Source organism: Elgaria multicarinata, chromosome 4 (assembly GCF_023053635.1).
Source record: "Elgaria multicarinata webbii isolate HBS135686 ecotype San Diego chromosome 4, rElgMul1.1.pri, whole genome shotgun sequence".
Lineage (NCBI taxonomy): Eukaryota > Metazoa > Chordata > Lepidosauria > Squamata > Anguidae > Elgaria > Elgaria multicarinata.
Window position 1 is genome coordinate 78,758,679 of NC_086174.1, and position 19,205 is coordinate 78,777,883.

General features: G+C 38.9%; 1 protein-coding gene across 2 annotated transcripts in view; it reads left to right on the plus strand.

Annotated features, from left to right (window-relative positions):
• The window catches only part of NHSL1 (NHS like 1), a 191,539-nt gene that overhangs the window by 144,542 nt on the left and 27,792 nt on the right, over positions 1-19,205 (plus strand). For both annotated transcript variants that reach the window (XM_063124615.1, XM_063124616.1), the window contains exon 3: positions 10,860-10,987. In XM_063124615.1, the coding sequence (XP_062980685.1) occupies positions 10,860-10,987 (128 nt within the window). The remainder of the gene's footprint in view (positions 1-10,859; positions 10,988-19,205) is intronic.

Consider the following 19,205-nt stretch of genomic DNA (forward strand, 5'->3'; position numbering starts at 1 on the left):
CCCAGTTCTTTCAGTCTCTCTTCATAGGGCTTTGTTTCCAGACCCCTGATCATCCTGGTTGCCCTCCTCTGAACACGCTCCAGCTTGTCTGCGTCCTTCTTGAATTGTGGAGCCCAGAACTGGACGCAATACTCTAGATGAGGCCTAACCAGGGCCGAATAGAGAGGAACCAGTACCTCACATGATTTGGAAGCTATACTTCTATTAATGCAGCCCATAATAGCATTTCCCTTTCTTGCAGCCATATCGCACTGTTGGCTCATATTCAACTTGCGATATACAACAATTCTAAGATCCTTCTCGTTTGTAGTATTGCTGAGCCAAGTATCCCCCATCTTGTAACTGTGCCTTTGGTTTCTATTTCCTAAATGTAGAACTTGGCATTTATCCCTATTAAATTTCATCCTGTTGTTTTCAGTCCAGCACTCTAGCCTATCAAGATCACTTTGGAGTTTGTTTCTGTCTTCCAGGGTATTAGCTATCCCACCCAATTTTGTGTCATCTGCAAATTTGATAAGCGTTCCCTGCATCTCCTCGTCCAAATCATTAATAAAAATGTTGAAGAGCACTGGGCCCAGGACTGAGCCCTGCGGTACCCCACTCGTTGCCTCTCCCCAGTTTGAGAAGGTTCCATTGATAAGTATTCCATTGATAAGAAATTAGAGATTTGGATTTGACAGTGATAAAGAAAAACAATAATAATGACAATATTATTATATATTTTTGCTGAGGAGAATATTGAAAGAACATTTTATTTGGTGTTTTGTTTGTTTGATTTTGTTTTGTGTTATTTTGTGGATGTGTTTGTTTTGTTAGTGTTTTTTATTTACTGATGTTTGGAAATAATAAAAAAAGATTAAACACAAGATAAGTACTCTTTGAATCCGATTCTGTAGCCAACTGTGAATCCACCTAATAGTTGTTCCATCTAGCCCACTTTTAGCTAGTTTGTTAATCAGAATATCCTGGGGCACTTTCTCAAAAGCTTTGCTGAAGTCAAGATATATGATGTCCACAGCATTTTGCCCTTTTTGAAGATAGGGGCAAAAAGGAGGAACCTGGGAACTACAGACCAGTCAGTCTGACATCCATCCCTGGGAAAGTTCTGGAGCAGATGATAAAGAAGTCAATCTGTAAACACCTTGAAATCAATGCGATGATCACTAGAAGCCAACATGGATTTGTCAGGAACAAGTCCTGTCAGACTAATTTGATCTCATTTTTTGATCGGGTAACCTCCCTTGTGGACTGTGGGAATGCTGTGGACATCAAATATCTTGACTTCAGCAAAAGTTTTGAGAAAGTGCCCCATGATATTCTGATTAACAAACTAGCTAAAAGTGGGCTAGATGGAACAACTATTAGGAATATTTTTGGTGCTGTGGACCAAGAGGTGGCTAGTGTCATCTTTCACTGGCTTCTATTTTAAAAGTGTGTGTTGGCTTATCCCACGTAAATCTCAGTGGTATAGGAAGCTATTTATTTATTTTTGCATTTGTATCCCACCTTTTTTCCTGCAAGGAACCCAAGGCGGCATACATAATCCTCCTCCTCCTCCTCCTCTCCACTTTAGAGATGGAGATGGAGTTGTTGCAACTCAGATTTCAATGTTGATCCAAGGTGCTATTTACAAAAAGGGCTTGAAATGTTCACAGCAGAATCTCTGATAGCCAAAAACAAACAAACTACTTTTAAAATTCAGCATTAGCTTGCCTCTTTGGCTTTGGAAACAATTAAAAAGAAGGACTGGTTACATGTTTGGTTCTTGTATGCATGTGTAGATAATTTATGTGGACTGGACAACTAACCTTCTGTTGTCTGGTGATTTAATGATGGAAGAAGAGTAATTTTATGTCATGCCAAATTTAGCAAAATCAGCTAGATTCTGTTAAACCAAACATATTTCAGTTAATCTGCTTTGGCATTACATCTGTTGGAATTCCTGACTCAGTAAAAAAGTAAAGGGGTTTCTCTTTTCAAAACTGCTGTGTATTGTATTATGGATAAAGTTCATGAACCTGCTTTATATTCCATGCTGGCTGTTTTTCAGCAACAGACCAAGAGCTGCAATGGTTTTTCTCTCCAACATCATTTTAAAACTAAGCTTGACATGGAGCAGTCCTTGTGACAACACATTTCTGTTGCTGATATGGGGATTTTTATCTACAGAAATGGGTCCTGTTCCAAGTTGAATACCTTCTTGTGTGGTTCAATAGCTGATGTTCGCCTTATTTAGACTGTGAGACAGAAATAGATCTTGTATCAGAGCCGAAAGAATTCTCTTTCAAACTGCTGTTGTGATCTAAATGGCTTTGGAAACTAGATGTTTTGCCAGCTGGTTTGTGCTTTTGCAGTATCTATTGTTGATGGATTATAAAATCAACAATATAATAGAAACTCCATTATTCATATCTGAACCTTCATATGGACCAGAAGTGTAAAATATGGTTGAGAGGCCTGTAGGGAAGAGCCCAAGTCTGTTTTCTGGTCAATCAACCCACACAAGTATTGGAATACATAGCAGAGATGAACTATTTTAGGAGATTACATAGAGCACTGTCAGACCTAGACACTTGGGGCAGGGGGCATTATGCAGGATGCATCCTCCCCTATCTGCATGTGCATGTTCCTTCTGCTTCAACTTACCTGTTCTTTCTCCATCATTACCAGACTCCTTCAGCTGCCAGACTGAAAACAGTCAGAAATCAGTAGTATGACTGTATGCACACACTTTTTTTTTAATGCTGAGCAAGTCAGCTTTCTTGTGCTGAGCAAGTCAGATTTTGAAATTTCATGGAACTCTTATCTTGAAAGGACCACCATGTGAAAAATAGCCATAATTTCTCACCTCTTTCTCCTGAACACAGTATGACAGGCTGAACCAAGAATTTACACTGAATTTAGTGAAGCTGAGCATTTCAGGCGTGCAAATGTTGCCAATAGATTTTCACTCTTCACCTACTGCAGGGATACTGCCGGACTAATGATAGCTCCTATATGCTCTTTTACTTTCTCTTTTTTAGTCTTCAGGTTTTTCCTATTCCATGGAATCAGCTTTGTAGTGATAGTTCTGCTTTGCCTATCAATGTGCTAGTAAAACTTGTAATGGGTCAGCAGCAGTACCTGCAGTATCCATTGTTGATCCATTGTTAAAATCATTTTACAACCTTCATTTCTAATTTCTAATCCTTGTTCTGAAATTGTGGTGGAACTGTTTTACCTGAAATGACGTGGTTGACCAATTTGACTGTTTTCTGCATGTGCTGTTGAAAATATATTTATTTATTTATTTATTTATTACATTTTTATACCACCCAATAGCCGAAGCTCTCTGGGCGGTTCACAAAAATTAAAACCATAATAAAACAACCAACATGTTAAAAGCACAATTACAAAATACAGTATAAAAAGCACAACCAGGATAAAACCACGCAGCAAAATTGATATAAGATTAAAATACAGAGTTAGAACAGTAAAATTTAAACTTAAGTTAAAATTAAGTGTTAAAATACTGAGAGAATAAAAAGGTCTTCAGCTGGCAACGAAAGGAGTACAGTGTAGTCGCCAGGCAGACCTCTCTGGGGAGCTCATTCCACAACCGGGGTGCAATGTATCAGTCAAATAGGCAATGTATCAGTCAAATAGTTACCCATATAACATTTCTGAAGCACCTGGGTCTACCCAAATGTCAGAAGTGTAGAATGCAGGAAAGCTCTATTAAAACTACTTCCATAAGGCAGATTGTAAGAGCAGATCTGTGATATTGTCCCAGAATTGCTAGTAGAAAGTAGTATAATCAGGGCTTTTAATGCTTCGTTAAGTAAATATGCTTATAAATTTTCCCACGGAGTTAAGCCAAATCCTGCATCAACACTATCTGATTTATCTGACATGTAAATATATTTGCCTATTTTGCTTAATCTTGCCTCTGCTAATCGTGGCAAAGAGTAAGGCTGTCCTTTGAAGTTGCATTCACTGTACCTCCTTCTAGGCTCACCTTATTGACTTGTGAGACTCACCAGGTGTTGCCCATAGGCTTGAAAGTGCATCTTTTCAGCTATAAATGCTAGAAAGGTCTTTACTTTTCTTTAAAAAAACAAAACCAGAATGCTAAGGCCTTGAAGCATGTTGAGTTCTGCACCCAATACCAGATTTCAAGTTTGTAAATATCAGATTTTATACCACTGCAGGCATTACAATAATCAAACACCCAATCTGGATTGTGATAAATAAATAAATAAATCATAATTGGATTTTTGTTTTATGTAAATTCAGTTCTTTTGTCTGAACTGTTTGGCAACAGTTTAAATAACATTGAATATGAATCCTCACTCCTAGTTGGAGTAGGCAGTGCTGAACTAGATAGAACAGTGGTCTGACTCAGTGGCTGCATGTGAATGAGCACACTGCCTCATGCCCACTCACTGCTTCCGCTTTGCATGTGGTTTAGCAAACAACCCAGAAACATTCCAGGATTGTTTCCTGTGATGTGCAAGTCAGGCGCTCTGGGTTGTTGAGGAAGAAACAACTCACAGTTTTAACCCATGATTTGTCATTGGGTTAAAAATCTGTTTTGTTTCTCTCTCAACAATCCTGAATGATGAGTCTGCATTCAGGGTATTCCTAGGTTGTTTACTAAACCAGATGCAAAATGAAAGTGGTGAACGAGTGTGGGGCAGTATCTTTGCTTGTTCCTGAGCAGCTCCAACCAATGGTGGATTGGTCCTTACGTGTATAAGGCCATTTCAGATGTTCCCTTGTAACTTTAAACGTTTAAACCAGGAGCTGACACCCTTTTTCTGTCAACGGCGACATTCCAATGTGCCAGTAGTGGGTGAAGCCATCTGCTTTTCTTTTGCTTTCTAAAATCCCAATTTCTTCTGACGCTGCATTTCTTCCCTCTCCCTTTCCTCACAAGTCACTCTTGCCAGGATTTGAACTGATCACTTTGCAGAAGCCTGACGGCTGCAGCCTGTCCACCTCTTTAAGGCATACCTAAGTTTAGTCTTTCTGCATTGAAAAAGCCCCATTTTTACTCTGTTTTGAGGGGTGGGATCAACATGTGTGTATAAATTTCCCAATAGTGTTTGTAAGCATAATTGCATGCCTTCAAATGGTTAAACCATACTGCGACATGATTTCCTCACAGCAGCCATCCCCAGCCTGGTGCCCCCTCCCCCAGATGCGTTGGACTAGAACTCCCATCATTCCCAGGAAGTATGGCATACTGGCCGGAAAAGATGGAGTTGCAGTCTAGCACATCTGGAGAACCCCGGCCTACAGAGTTAATGTGAAGGTCTAAAAGAAATAGAGCTTTTAAAAATGTGTTTAAATAATCACAGAATGAGGAGAAGCAAACTAGCATTTTTTCCCCCTGGACTAAATTACTTGTGGGGAAAATAATGAAATCTTTTAAGGGATCTACAACCAGGTGTCAAAAGCTTTGCATGTTTGAGAATTGGAATCGTTTCTTCCTAAAAATACCCACAGTGTTTTAATTAAAATAAAATAAGGTTTTCACTAATGTATGGTTCTGTTATCAAAGGAGCAAGGGAAGAAAAAGGCAGTTTTCTGTGTAGCCCTGGAGTTCCAGTATAAGAACCTTGTGAGGAAGCACTCCATAATGTAAGATTGGTTATTCATAGGCTTTTTCTTCATAAATATATTGAATATATTTATTTCTAACCAGAAAGTCATAAATCTGCCCCTTCCAAGCATTTCTAAAAATTTGGCAAACTACATAGGAAGCAACATTAGCTTCAGACATCAAAATGACACAAAATTGGCAGTAATCTCAAAGGGCAGGAGGGAAGCTTGTCATTCTGGCTTCTCCTGCTCCCCCCTCCCCACAAAAACCAGCCGGTTCTTTACTGAGTAGCTTGCTCTTTCAGAAAAGGGATGGGGGATTGGGAGAGAGAGAGAGAGAAAATGTACGCTTACAGCTTCTCAAGATATCTGAGAACTTGTATTGTTTTCTGAAATCTAAATAATATCTCCCCTTTTTAATTTACAGGGGATGGGGGTAGTCTGGTCTTCCCTTGGATTCAAAAACACAACTTGAACATTTAGATTTTTAGATGCAGCTATTGCTAGAGGCTTGTAATTGCATGATCTGCTGAGCTATGCAAAAAAAAAAGTCATTAGGATCCTGGGAATTGGGTATAAGGGTCCTTGAGTCAATGCAATTTGAGTTGTAGGTTTAACACTGGTGAAGAAAAACCTCCCAATGTTTCATAAGTGTAGCACCATAGACCTACTCAACTTCAACCCACAGCCATGTGAGAACCTACAGTGCTATATCATGGTGCATAAATTGTAACCACATGCTCAGGGTCTGATCTTGTGGTCTTTTCTACCCAGACAAGGGAAAGTCACTATAGTCCATGTGCATGGACAGTTCAAGCATGGGCCACAGATGGGCAAGAGATATATGTAAATGTGGAATACTTTGGATTATGTGCTAACATATAATGTGTTTAATGTAATGTGTGTGCAAGGAAGTAGTCAAGCGTTTTGTGAAGTTTCCCAAAATACTGTGAATCAGTACAAACAAAAATACAATAAGATAAGAAGTCAAGGTGACTTTTAAGAGTTGCCTTTTCATTTTTGTAGGTGGTCTTCAGTATCCCTCTGTATAATCTTCATAATCTTGTAAAATATTATTTCTGCTAATGTATTGTATAGCGCTTGCAATATGCTGTCTTTATTAACAAAGGCTGGCTTTGAAGACGAGAAATCTGATGAGGTTTTGCTAGAACTTCTCAGTTTCCTGTAGTGTTTAAAAGAGATAAGTACCCATGTAATATGATGAGTTTAGGAGATGAGAGATACTGATGAGAAGACAATAAACCTGGTTATCTCTCATAATCCTGCGCCTCTGAATTTAATCATGAAGTTTGGCATTATACCCTATTCAGAACGTTGCAATTAAAATCTCTCTTTGTCAGATGGGATTCAGTTCCTGGGCTCAACAAAAAGGCTTTCTGTTTCTAGAAATGAACATAGAACATGTTTTAATTTGTTCTTTTTTTACTGGTGCTTTTGTGGAAGACTACTGAAACTAGGTAATGGAATTGATGAATAAATTTAGACTACATAAATTTCGGGTCTGGCTTTGCTAGGCTTTAGTAAGAGCAAAACCTTCTGGAAAACAAAAGGAAACATTGTTTCCTGGTTGTACTTTACATTCAGCTTTTCTATACTTCTATTCAATATTTCCATACAGAAAATTTCTCCTGAAAAGTAGTCTTAATATTTCCACCTGTATGGGAGCTGTGAGTTTTTTATAGAGGAGAAAACGGTCAGGACGTGCATTCTGCTTATACATTAACAAATAAAATTGGGGAACAATTTCTACTTCATTTAAATTAAATTCGTTTGAATTAAATACATTTTTAAAGCACAAAATGCTCATTCTTTTTTAAAGGCAAAAACCTTTTTGCACATGAGAGGAAGAGATCAAAACTGCCCACTTCCACTTTAGAACTAAGTTCAGTTTCCCATTACATCTGAAATCTGGGAACTATGATTTGTTCTGATGGTAGTTAGTTAAAAGAAACTAGGATCAAAGTATGGGTTAATATCTTGGCTTGTTAACTAACCACAGTTAAAACAAACCATGGCTCCCTGAATCGACATAATGGGGAACCATGGTTTGTAAATGGCCATGCTTGGATTATTTTATCTGAGCTTATTAAACCAAGATATGCATGGAACTAGTTTAATCATGGCTCTCACAAAGGGAAAAGCAAAGGTTCTGTTTGCATAGGCAAAATGCTTGTGTGTATTCTAGTTTAATTAACTGAAATATGATCATCTGAACTGGGCCACTATGTGTCAACCGGTCTATATTTTTCTGTGATAAAAATGGTGGCCTGCAAAAGGATAGTAAGAATACTTAAAAGATTGTCTACTTAATCATTTAGAGAGTTAAATGAGATGCTGCAATAAATTATTTGCACCTGTCTTCATTGCAGAAGAAGTAGGGCAGATGCTCATGCCTGAACTTTAAAGTAAGTGAGTCTGGCGAACTGAGGAAAATAGTGGTGACAGTAGAGAAAGTTCTAGACCTCACTGAAAAACTAAAATGAAGCAAAACAGATGTTATCTATCTGAATGTGGAAATGCTGATCTTTTAGCATATATCCCCCCTCTCTATTTTTCTCACACGTACGTGTGTGTGTGTGTGTGTGTGTGTATGTGGCCTGTGGGGAATCTTGAGGGTGAAAGTGGCCCCCAGACATCCCAAAGTTACCCACCTCTGTTATTCTTCAACCACATGATGAGGTGTGACAGGTTTTCCGGGGAATCCTGTTGTGCAAGCTAACACTATTGGCGTTGCAGTAGAGGTCCTTACATTAACGCAATATAATTTGCCTTAGCAGAATGACATTGTTGGATACTGCACTATGTGATGTTTCAGCTCCCCCTTGTAAATATAGTGGAAAATTGATGTTTTTTATTCTTTATAGCTACTGGGATCAATTCTGCCCCTTCTGGAATGATAGAGAAAACTGAAAAACCATGCATATAGGTGGACGTGGACCTGGGTCTGGAATTGTTAAACACTGGGTTGATTCTTGGAGCATAATCAACTTGCATGTCAAGAGATGTAGCTTGAGAACTGTTAGTGCCAGCTACTGTTGACATCAAGAAAAGGAGCAGGTGCCATCTCTGTGGCTGATGCAGTGATACAAAATTGTTGCAATGATGTGCTTCCATGAAACCATTTTGTCTATCATATGCATGCAGTTGTGAAATTTGATGACTGTACATAGGCTGTTTGGGTTGTTATGTGCTTTGATTGCAAGTTCTGTAATATCTGTGGTTAAAGTTAATTTTATTTTTTTATTTTTTTATTGCATTTGTATACTGCCCAATAGCCGAAGCTCTCTGAACTACTCAGATTACTGCACTGTTAATTACTGTCATATTTATGTAACTGTTATAATTATGTGGGCTGTGTGTGTGTTATATTTAAAAAACTGTGGAGTTATTAGATCACACACATTGTTATTGGGTATCATGTACTGTGCAGTATTATTGACCCTGGTTGTTTCTTCGACATTATTTACTATAAATGGGAAGTTCTCCATAAAAGCATGCTTTGTTAGTTGCAAATGATTTCATTTGGAATTAACAAATTGCAATACATCCTCAGGTATTTTTATGGGACAAATATTTGATTCTAAAACTGGATTGTTAACAGTACATTTTATTTAAACGTAGGGTTAAATTGGACTCAGAATATGTGTATATATGAGACTGTTAAATGGCTTTCACTATATCTCTACCCTGATCCTTCATGAAACCTGTTGGAATGACATTACAATCCATATTGTACAGAAGAAAAGAAATTTCTCAGAATTTCTGGGTAGGTAAAAGAAGCAGTTGGGCTAGGCAGATTAGTATGTTCACTCACATTTTAAAGATTTCATTTTTCCCTTATGCTCCAGCGTCTGTTACTCTTTAGCAGCATTTCACTGAATATCAATTAAGAAGGCAGAGATTGGAAAGCATCTACCGAAACGATGGGATTTTAGCCAATTTAATGTAGTGGATGCTGATTAGAAGTTGCATGGAAAGATTATTTCAATTTTTGTTTTGTTTTTCCATCTCATCAATTCCTATTTGGTCTGAAGAAGACCAAGTTAGAATTTTTGTTTTAATTGGTGTTTTGTCTCCCCCATCACTGTTGGGGAGAAATGTTATAGTAGCTTTTTTCATCCCCATGCAGAGCGGTCTGCTGAGTGGTCTGTGCCAAAGCTGTTTAGCAGATGGCGCTTTAGTTGTGAGCAAGATCTCTACTCAGATTTTAAGCATATTATGGACTATCAGACTGGTGAATAAGACCCCTGTCCCTTGCCTTGTGTTACAAGCAATCTTCTACCTAAATGGTGCAGTAGACTGCCATCTGTCCATCCAGACTATACTTTAAGGAAGATCTCAGTCTGTTTTTGACAACTTTTTTTAAAAAAGAAGTGAAATGTACGCATGTCTTATACATAGCACATGTTTTATGTTATATAAACAGTAAATACTGCTTTATCTCCAGTATTGTTTGGAGAAAAGCATAGTTTGGGCTGTCTTAGGTCTATTTTTCATCAAATGATTTGCATGTGGGGAATAAACTTCAGAGCTACATCCAACATCATGCAAATGGACTTAAGCTTGCACAATGGGATCCCCCTCCCTGCAACCTATGCACAGCTCCCAAATTGTCTCTATAGGGTCCCTTCTTTCCAGAGCAAATTTATGGGGAACACGGGGGTGGGGGTGGGCTGTAGTAGAGAGAAGGAATACATTTTGCTAGGAGTACAGCATTAGATACAACACTCCATTTTCAGAGAATGTCTGCATCCATTATTATATATAACATATTAGTAGATTATCTAGCTGCAACAGTGGACTTGAAAATATGTGCATTGGTAGAACCTCAGAAGCCAGAGCTAGACATAGCAGGACTTTCAGAGGTTGAGGTGGAATGTATATCTAGCAAAGCCAGAATTTATTAAAATAGCAAAATATATTCAAATATTTTAAATTTGTAGAATTTATTCAGGTCTGAGATTTTTGCTTTTCCTGGAGAAGAATTTAGGTCACCTTGAAATGAGTTTTTTTGGGCACAGAATATAGGGGTGAACCTTTGGTTTCAAATCCCTGCCCAGATATTATTCCATCAGTGCCAGTTGCCTGGAGACCGTGCCAGTTTTTTTCAGGTGGATGCTTTCCAGAGGGGGTGTTGGGGTGATGAAGTTGTATAAGCTAAATAAATTGACTTTGTTATTGTTTTCATCACTTGCTTTAGAGTCTGTATACCACCAAGATCAGTAATGATGTATCTCCCCTTACCCTTACAGAATGTGACAAGCTACGGAGAGATGGCTATAGAAGTTCTCAGTACTATTCTCAGGGTCCAACCTTCTCGTCCTCTTCCAGCGCACTCTGTGGAAGTTACCAAGATGATTATGAAGAAATTGAGCAAAAGGTGAGAAATTGAACAAAAGGTTGAGGAGACAGTGGGTGAGTTCACATGCCATGCTAAACCACCCTGAGAATAAGTCACTATAGATTGGTTTTTGGCTTGAGAATCGGACGGATGACTGGGTGCTCTGTGCTTGCCAGGACATGTTCCTTCCCTTAGTGCCCCTCAGTCCTCCCACTGGCTGCCCGCACGTATCCCAGGGGCCTTTAAAGCAGAACTCCTTGTTTCCTCGGTTCCTACATTAACATGCTTTATGCAATTGATCCCCTGGGGTTGATGGCTCATGAGAGAAACTCCCTGCCCTCCCCGCATCAGATTGCCAAATGGAATTCATTTTCTGAGCCTTAATGAAGACGGTGATGTGTTCGCTTTTTTTCGCGGTCTTGCTCAAGATCGTCTGTTTGTTGTTTAGCTAAGCATATTGATATCTCCCTCTTGTCAATGTCCATTTAAATTTCATCCTTGCCTTCTGTGCTTCCCTTGTTTGCGAACGTCTTTTTAAAAGGCTGCTTTACCTACTCCCGCGGTAAACACATCCAACCCCAAAAGAGCCTTCTCCTGCAGTTGCTGGCTGCTTTTGGCTCCCCTGCTCACACCCATCTTTGTGTTTGTAGCTTTCCTCCGCTGGTCTCCATTGTCAGCTGTCAGATATACTTGTGAGTTGTAGAGCAGTGAGGGCAATCAGTAAATTTACACAAATTTCAAGGCAGAACAGTGAGGGGAATTGGTAAAGATACACAATTTCCAAGAAAACTTTTGCAAATTTTCATGGCAGAGCAGTAAAGGAGGCCAATAAATATATACAAATTTCATGGTGAAGCAGTAAAGCTGAGTAGGAAATTACACAAATTTCATAGCAGCCACTTTCACATCAACGCACTTGCACAAGACTGAAAACAGTTTTTTAAAAGAGTGCCAATGTGTTTGGAACAGACTCCGGCCTTTGTTCTAGATTTTTAAGGGCACAGGACAGAGGGCACTCACAAGGGATGAGGAAGAATGCTGGTGGTACTAGTGAGATTGTCCTGTTCTTGCTGAAAAAACATGATGAAGTTGCCCTGCTGGTTCAGAGTCACAGTAAGCCACCCTGAAAACAAGCCATCCTGAACAACCCAGCAACAAGCCATGGGTTCTCTGGTGGTTTGTTTGTGAGAAATATGCTACCCTGCGGAAACCGTGCTGGGTTTGGACATCATGAAAACTCACAATTGGTAGTTATCCATGGTGGGTTGTCATGTTGTGTGAGCCAGGTCAGTGTAATATATTGCACAAATAATCTAAAATTAAGTTAGCATGAAACTATAGATGCACAAATTACATATTTATTCTATTCCATATTTAGAAAAGGCTGAAAACCGTTTTAAAAGCACTACATTTAAGATCTATACTGCAGCTCAACTTAAAAAAGAAAATAACAATACAATGCAATGTTCCAGACAAAAGCACTGATTTTAAAACAGGTTAGGTTGGTTTTTTTGTGCTTTTATGAACAAGCAGAGAATAGAGCCCTTATTCCCTTTGTAAATCCTCTAGCTTTGTAGAAAATACAATGAAAATTCAAAGTTCAGCTTGTATTTGATTTCAGGCCTGCCATTTTTTCCCATAGAAGATACCACAAATAAATGACAAGGTCGCTCCTTCATTGCATTCTCCTTAATTCACACATTGAATTGTATAACGTGGACTTAATGCTATTATGTTCTCTGTTTTCATGGCTTTTTGTGCAACATTTGCTTCATTATGATCTGTATAAAAGCTGTTCTTGGCAGCACTTGTCCCTGGTGGAGATAGTAAAATCTGTTATGTTTATACTTTTTCTCAAAACTGTCAAATTTACAGTGTTTGTGGACAAAAGTATAGTGAATTTTCAGATATTTGTTACAGCGCATGTGTGTGCAAGCATAACCAGATAATTTCATATCTTTGTTCTAACACACAGTGACTCATTGTAATCATGGATTTTTTCATAAAAACACCGAATTTATACTATTGGTTGACTAAAACATTGTGAGACTCTCTAGATCATGCATGTGATATTGCACATGTGTTTTACCATGCTCAGATTTATTTCAGTCAGCTGTGCATGTGCACACATGCACTATACCACATGTCTCCTTATATAGAATTACTTGCAAATTATATACATTTGGTGCTTTTATGAAAAAGTGCATGATTGTTATGTCATTGTGTTTTATATTATGAACAATTGCTGCACATGTGCATTCATATGCCATAGGTAGCACATGTCCCCATATCTAAAAATGATGTCCATCTATTTAGTCCACAACTGGTGTAAATTAAGACCTTTTCTGGAAAAGTGCATGCTGTGAAAAACTGAACTATGCTTAAGGTCAGGTAACAAGTGATATGAGAGACCTCGACCTGAGACTCTGAAGAGTTGTTGCCTGTCAGAGTAGACAGTACTGGGATAGATAAACAAATAGTCTGTATGTGCTTGTGACTTGATTCACATATTATTGATGGATTTGATTTGTTTTATATTCCATTTTCTGACCAAAGAATGGTCCCTAAGATGACTAGCAGTGATAAAACCAAGATTAAAATAAACTCATAAAGAACAATACATTAAAAACACCATTAAAAATGCAAGACTATCAGAAATTAAAAAACAGCACCCAACTTAACAGAACCTGCTTCAGCAACAGGCCAGCTTACACGCTAAAGGTCTGGACTACCATTCTGCACACAAATTAATCCCTTGGTACGGGTTGGGGTGCATCATGCGAAGCCTGATTTTTAATGTGTGAACTGGCCCCAATTCAAGCCAGTTTTTGTAAGGTCATTGTGGTGGGCCCTTATTTAACCACATTCTTCCCCACGGAACTGGTTGTTTTTCTTTAAAAAAAAAAAGGATTTGCCCTTTTACTTGAAACATGATCACCCAGTAGAGTAACCGTTTTCCATTTTTCCTCTCTCCATCACTCTGAGTACATTTGGTTCATATGGAAAATGTGTGTCTCAATATAGCAACTCCTCTCTCCTTTCTGAAAGCATGTATTCTAGTGTATGTTATGTTATGTATTGTGTCTGCTGTCTCTTTTTATGTGTTTTCCCATTCTCTTTTCTTTGCCACTCATTCACTGTCTTTTTCTCTCTCACTCAACAGTCTAGTCTGTTAGACTGCCTCTCTCAGTCTTGCCTTAGTGCCTGCTGTTGTTTGATTCCATGGAAGATCAAGGTATCTAGCCCCAAAATGGATCATCCAGCTGCAATCTCTGCAGCTTGATGTTGCTGTCATTTAGAATATCCTCAACTCTTACATGTGTTGGTATTTTTAAATTATCACCTCCTGCTTCTTTATTCCCTTGTACAAAGGAAATCTTGTAATAACACTGAATTCTCCTATTCTTTGTTTAAATATTATTAGCTCACTTGCTGGCAGTCCAGAACTAACTAATGGACCAACTAATTTTTGCTGTCCGTCATTTTTTGTTAACATTTGTAGTTCTTCAAATGGACATTATAAATACTTACTAACGTTTACAAATTATTCCAAACTTCTTCATAATTTGTTATGGTTTTCACAGTAATTTGTTGCAAATTAAAAATGTATGTACTTGAAATAGAAAAATATATCTCCACGTGGAAAATACTTTCTAGGTTACATTTCTAATGTAGAAATGTATTAGGTTCCTCCTAGCACAAAGGCCTTCTACCAAGGACAGCACGCAAAGCTGGCTTCTTCCAGTGGAGGTGTTCCAGCCAAATAAAAAACTATCTCTTTTTCAAAAAGCAACAGAGAATGAGGGAGACAATGGGCTGCTTTGCACGTCACAGTAAGCCACCCTGAAAATAAGCTATGTTGGATTGGTTGTTTGCTTGCTAACCCACGTTACTTCTGACAAACGATCAGGTGCTCTATGGCTTGCCATGGCTTGTTTGCCCCCAAGTCCTCCTGCCCACTCCTGGCACATATCTCATGGGCCTTTGCAGTACAACCTCAGCTGCAACCTTGTGCTCATTAGCAGAGTAGAAAGTTTTTGTATAATTTGTTTTTCATCTTCAGGGAAATGTGCACATTTAATATCTCCTCCCCCCACCCACCCCACTTTCGGAGAGATTTGCACATATTTAACTTTTTTTCACCTTTTGGGAGATTTGTGTAAATCTGCTAAAGCACAGTAACTACTCTGTTTTAGCACAGCAGTTACTGCACTAAAGCAGAGTAGTTACTGCACTTTAGTGGATTTGGGCAAATCTCTGTGTTGTTGTTTTTTAAAGTTAAATTTGTGCAAATCTTCCCAAAGGTGAAAAAAAAGGTGTCACTGTCAAGGGAGGAGACAAAGTGCAGGAGTAAATTGACTAGTGTCATTTCAAGATGTAACAGAGAAGGGATATTATTAGCAAGATTGTGAGGAGTAGCCAGCAGGTATTTTTTTTTGCTGCTCTTACCAGACAGCTCTTGCCGTTTTAAACAACTCACATTGAAGCAATTCTGCTGGGTTTGGATGTCATGACAAGCCACCCTAAACTATCTACAACAAGCTGTAGGTTCTTGTTTGCGAAAAACAGACCACAATGGGAAAAGCCACACCAAGTTTGGGCATCATGCTAATCCAATCTGCAACCACCCATGGTGACAATGCACTGTTGTTTAGCATGATGTGCAAACCGGTGCCTTGTGCACATTTTCATAAATTACTATTTCAAATATAGACACTGGCCTCAAAGTCAATAATAACTCTTCAGAATGTTTGGAAGAAGAACAAGCAGCTGGATTCATGGCTGATAGTATAGACATCACTCAAGTCTATAAAATAAACAAAAGTTGATCAGGACAGACACCTTCTGTGTTTTTTGGTCAGGACAGACACCTGTGTCTTTTGGTTTGGTTTTAATTTGCATAACTTAAAACTCAATCTGAAGGTGTAGTGTAAGGGGAAAAACAGAATGAAAATGATAAATAGGAACTGGAATTGATATTATTCTGTTGTGGAGAACTCGGTGTGTATGCTTGGCTGCATTTGTACTAAAGATGTGTTTCCATGGGTTATATTTACTGAGATGGTTGCATTGTTCAATAAATGAAAAAGAAGTGATTAAAAGTTTCAGGTTTCTTTGTTGTAAGTGGATATTTTTAGAGATTGAGTTTGCCACCTGAGTAGTCTGGATTTCTGGGTGACCTCTGAATAGAATATACAACAACAAAACCTTTTTCTTTCATTAGAGAAAAGTATATAGAAAGAATACACTTAGAGAGCAATATGCAGAAAAGAAATTTACTAACATTTTGGCTGCTGAAGCAAGTAAATTAACAGCACATCCTGTGCATATTTACTTGGAAGCAAGTCCCACTGTATTCAGTTGGTCTTACATTCAGGTAAGTGTGTGTAGAATTGCAGCCTGAGGGAGTAATCTTATGGCCCCTAAAGAGTGTATGAGGGGCCATAGGATATTTCGTATTCCCTGATCTGAGCGTTGGAGACAATACTTTGACCTCAGAGGAGGGAATCAGAGCTCTGACCCACTTCCCCCTTGCAGTCAGTGCAGAAAGAACTGCTCCGGCTGCTTTCTGAGGTTGGGAACTCGGCCTTGGAGAAGGGAAGAAGAGCATTTTGGTGGGCAGGAGGCAGAGGAGAATGGAGAGGCTAGGATACAATCTGTGCATAGCCTCTGCCAGCCTCCTTCTCTCCTCCTCCGAATTGTCCCAGCTAGACAAGCAAAAAAAAAAAAAAAAAAAGCCCACCTGGCAAAAAATGGTGTGAGGACGGGGCATCAAAGATTGCCTCTGCCACTTCTCCTGTCCTGCATAGAATGACCATAAGCTTCTGAGTTTGGGGGCTTATGATTATTAGGGATATTTTGAAATGGTATTTTATTGAAATTGGTTTTATTTAAAATTATTTATATTTAATATGATCTTGGCCATAAATTTGTATTGTTTTTATTCTGTAACCCATCTTGAGAAGACTATGTTCTTGAAAGTTCCTTAAGAAATTGATTGACACCATATGAAAGAGGAATATTGTCCCAAGAAAAACTGTACGGTGTGACTTGTATGTATTGTGAAATTAAGTAAATTCAAAATACACAATTTCTTCAACTGCGTAAGTCTGCTTTTCTTTCTTTTTAGCTTCTGAGATTTCCCTATCCATTGTTGAGAGTAGCCCTAGTTTCTTGGTGGTGGAAGTAAGGACTGCTTCCTAATTAATCTGTTCAATTTGATGTTTCCTCATATAGCAAAGGTGAGCAACTTGTTGCCTTACAGATATTTTAGCCTAAAACTTCCATCACCCCTAGCCAGCATAGTCAATGGTGAAGGCTGATGGGAGTTGTAGGCCAAAATACCTGGAGGGTCACAAGTTACGAATGAGAAAAGAGAGGAGATGATGATGATGATGATAATAATAATAATATTTTTTAAAAATAGCATTTTTACTGTCAGCAAAGAGGAGAGACACCTGTGAGATTTTCTATTTCAGGTGCCATAATAACTTGACTAGCCTTGAGTACTATGCACTTTGACTTGGTGAGAGGGGCACCATTTGTCTGGAGACAAACTAAATCTGGACTTTTTATCTATAATGATAGGAAGATAAAACTATTATTGAAGTGGATTGACCTTACAAAAGAACTCCAGTAGAGAATTGTTGTTATTGGGTGATCTAAAAATATGACAGACAAAAGTTGAGTGTAGCCATACCGTACTCTGGATTTTAGGAAAGCTGATTTTAATATACTCAGAACTATGATAAGTAAGGTCCCGTGGCAAGTGAGCCTAATGAGAAAAGGAGTGCAGGATGGGTGGGAGTATTTAAAAAGGAAATTTTAAAGGCACAGTTACAAACAATTCCAACAAGGAGAAAAGATAGAAGACAACAGAGGAAACCAATGTGGCTCCACAAAAAGCTTAGAGATGACCTGAAAACAAAAAAGGATACATATAGGAAGTGGAAGGAAGGCCAGGCTACAAAACAAGAGTACAGACAGGTGGCACAGATGTGCCGAAACGGCGTCAGGAAGGCTAAAGCTCAGAGTGAGCTGAGATTAGCGAGGGATGCTAAAAGCAATAAAAAGGCTTTCTTCAGATACGTGAGTAGCAAAAGACAGAGGAAAGAAATGGTGGTTCAACTGCTTAGTGAGGATGGCAAATTGATAACAGATGACAAAGAAAAGGCTGAAGTGCTCAATTCCTACTTTGCCTCAGTCTTCTCCCAAAAGTGGGTCTATGACCCCCCCTGGAAAAAGTGAAGCAGAAGTTGAGGGGGCAGGATTGCAGTTTGAGATTGATAAACAAATGGTCAAAGAACACCTAATTTCCTTGAATGCGTTCAGATCTCCAGGGCCCGATGAACTGCATCCTAGAGTAATGAAGGAGCTAGCGGAAGAACTCTCAGAAACTTTGTCTATTATCTTTGCAAAATCATGGAAGACAGGTGAGGTGCCGGATGACTGGAGGAGGGCAAACGTTGTCCCTATCTTCAAAAAGGGCAAAAAGGAGGAACCTGGGAACTACAGACCAGTCAGTCTGTCATCCATCCCTGGGAAAATTCTGGAGCAGATTATAAAGAAGTCAATCTGTAAACACCTTTAAATCAATGCAGTGATTACTAGAAGCCAACATGGATTTGTCAGGAACAAATCCTGTCAGACTAATTTGAACTCACTTTTTTGATCGGGTAACCTCCCTTGTGGACTGTGGGAATGCTGTGGACGTCATATACCTTGACTTCAGCAAAGCCTTCGACAAAGTGCCCCATGATATTCTGATTAACAAACTAGCTAAAAGTGGGCTAGATGGAACAACTATTAGGTGGATTCACTGTTGGCTACAGAATCGGATTCAAAGAGTACTTATCAATGGAACCTTCTCAAACTGGGGAGAGGCAACGAGTGGGGTTCCACAGGGCTCAGTCCGGGGCCCAGTGCTCTTCAACATTTTTATTAATGATTTGGACGAGGAGGTGCAGGGAACGTTGATCAAATTTGCAGATGACACAAAATTGGGTGGGATAGCTAATACCCTGGAAGACAGAAACAAACTTCAAAATGATCTTGATAGGCTGTAGTGCTAGGCTGAAAACAACAGGATGAAATTTAATAGGGATAAATGCCAAGTTCTACATTTAGGAAATAGAAACCAAAGGCACAGTTACAAGATGGGGGATACTTGGCTCAGCAATACTACAAATGAGAAGGATCTTGGAATTGTTGTAGACTGCAAGCTGAATATGAGCCAACAGTGCGATATGGCTGCAAG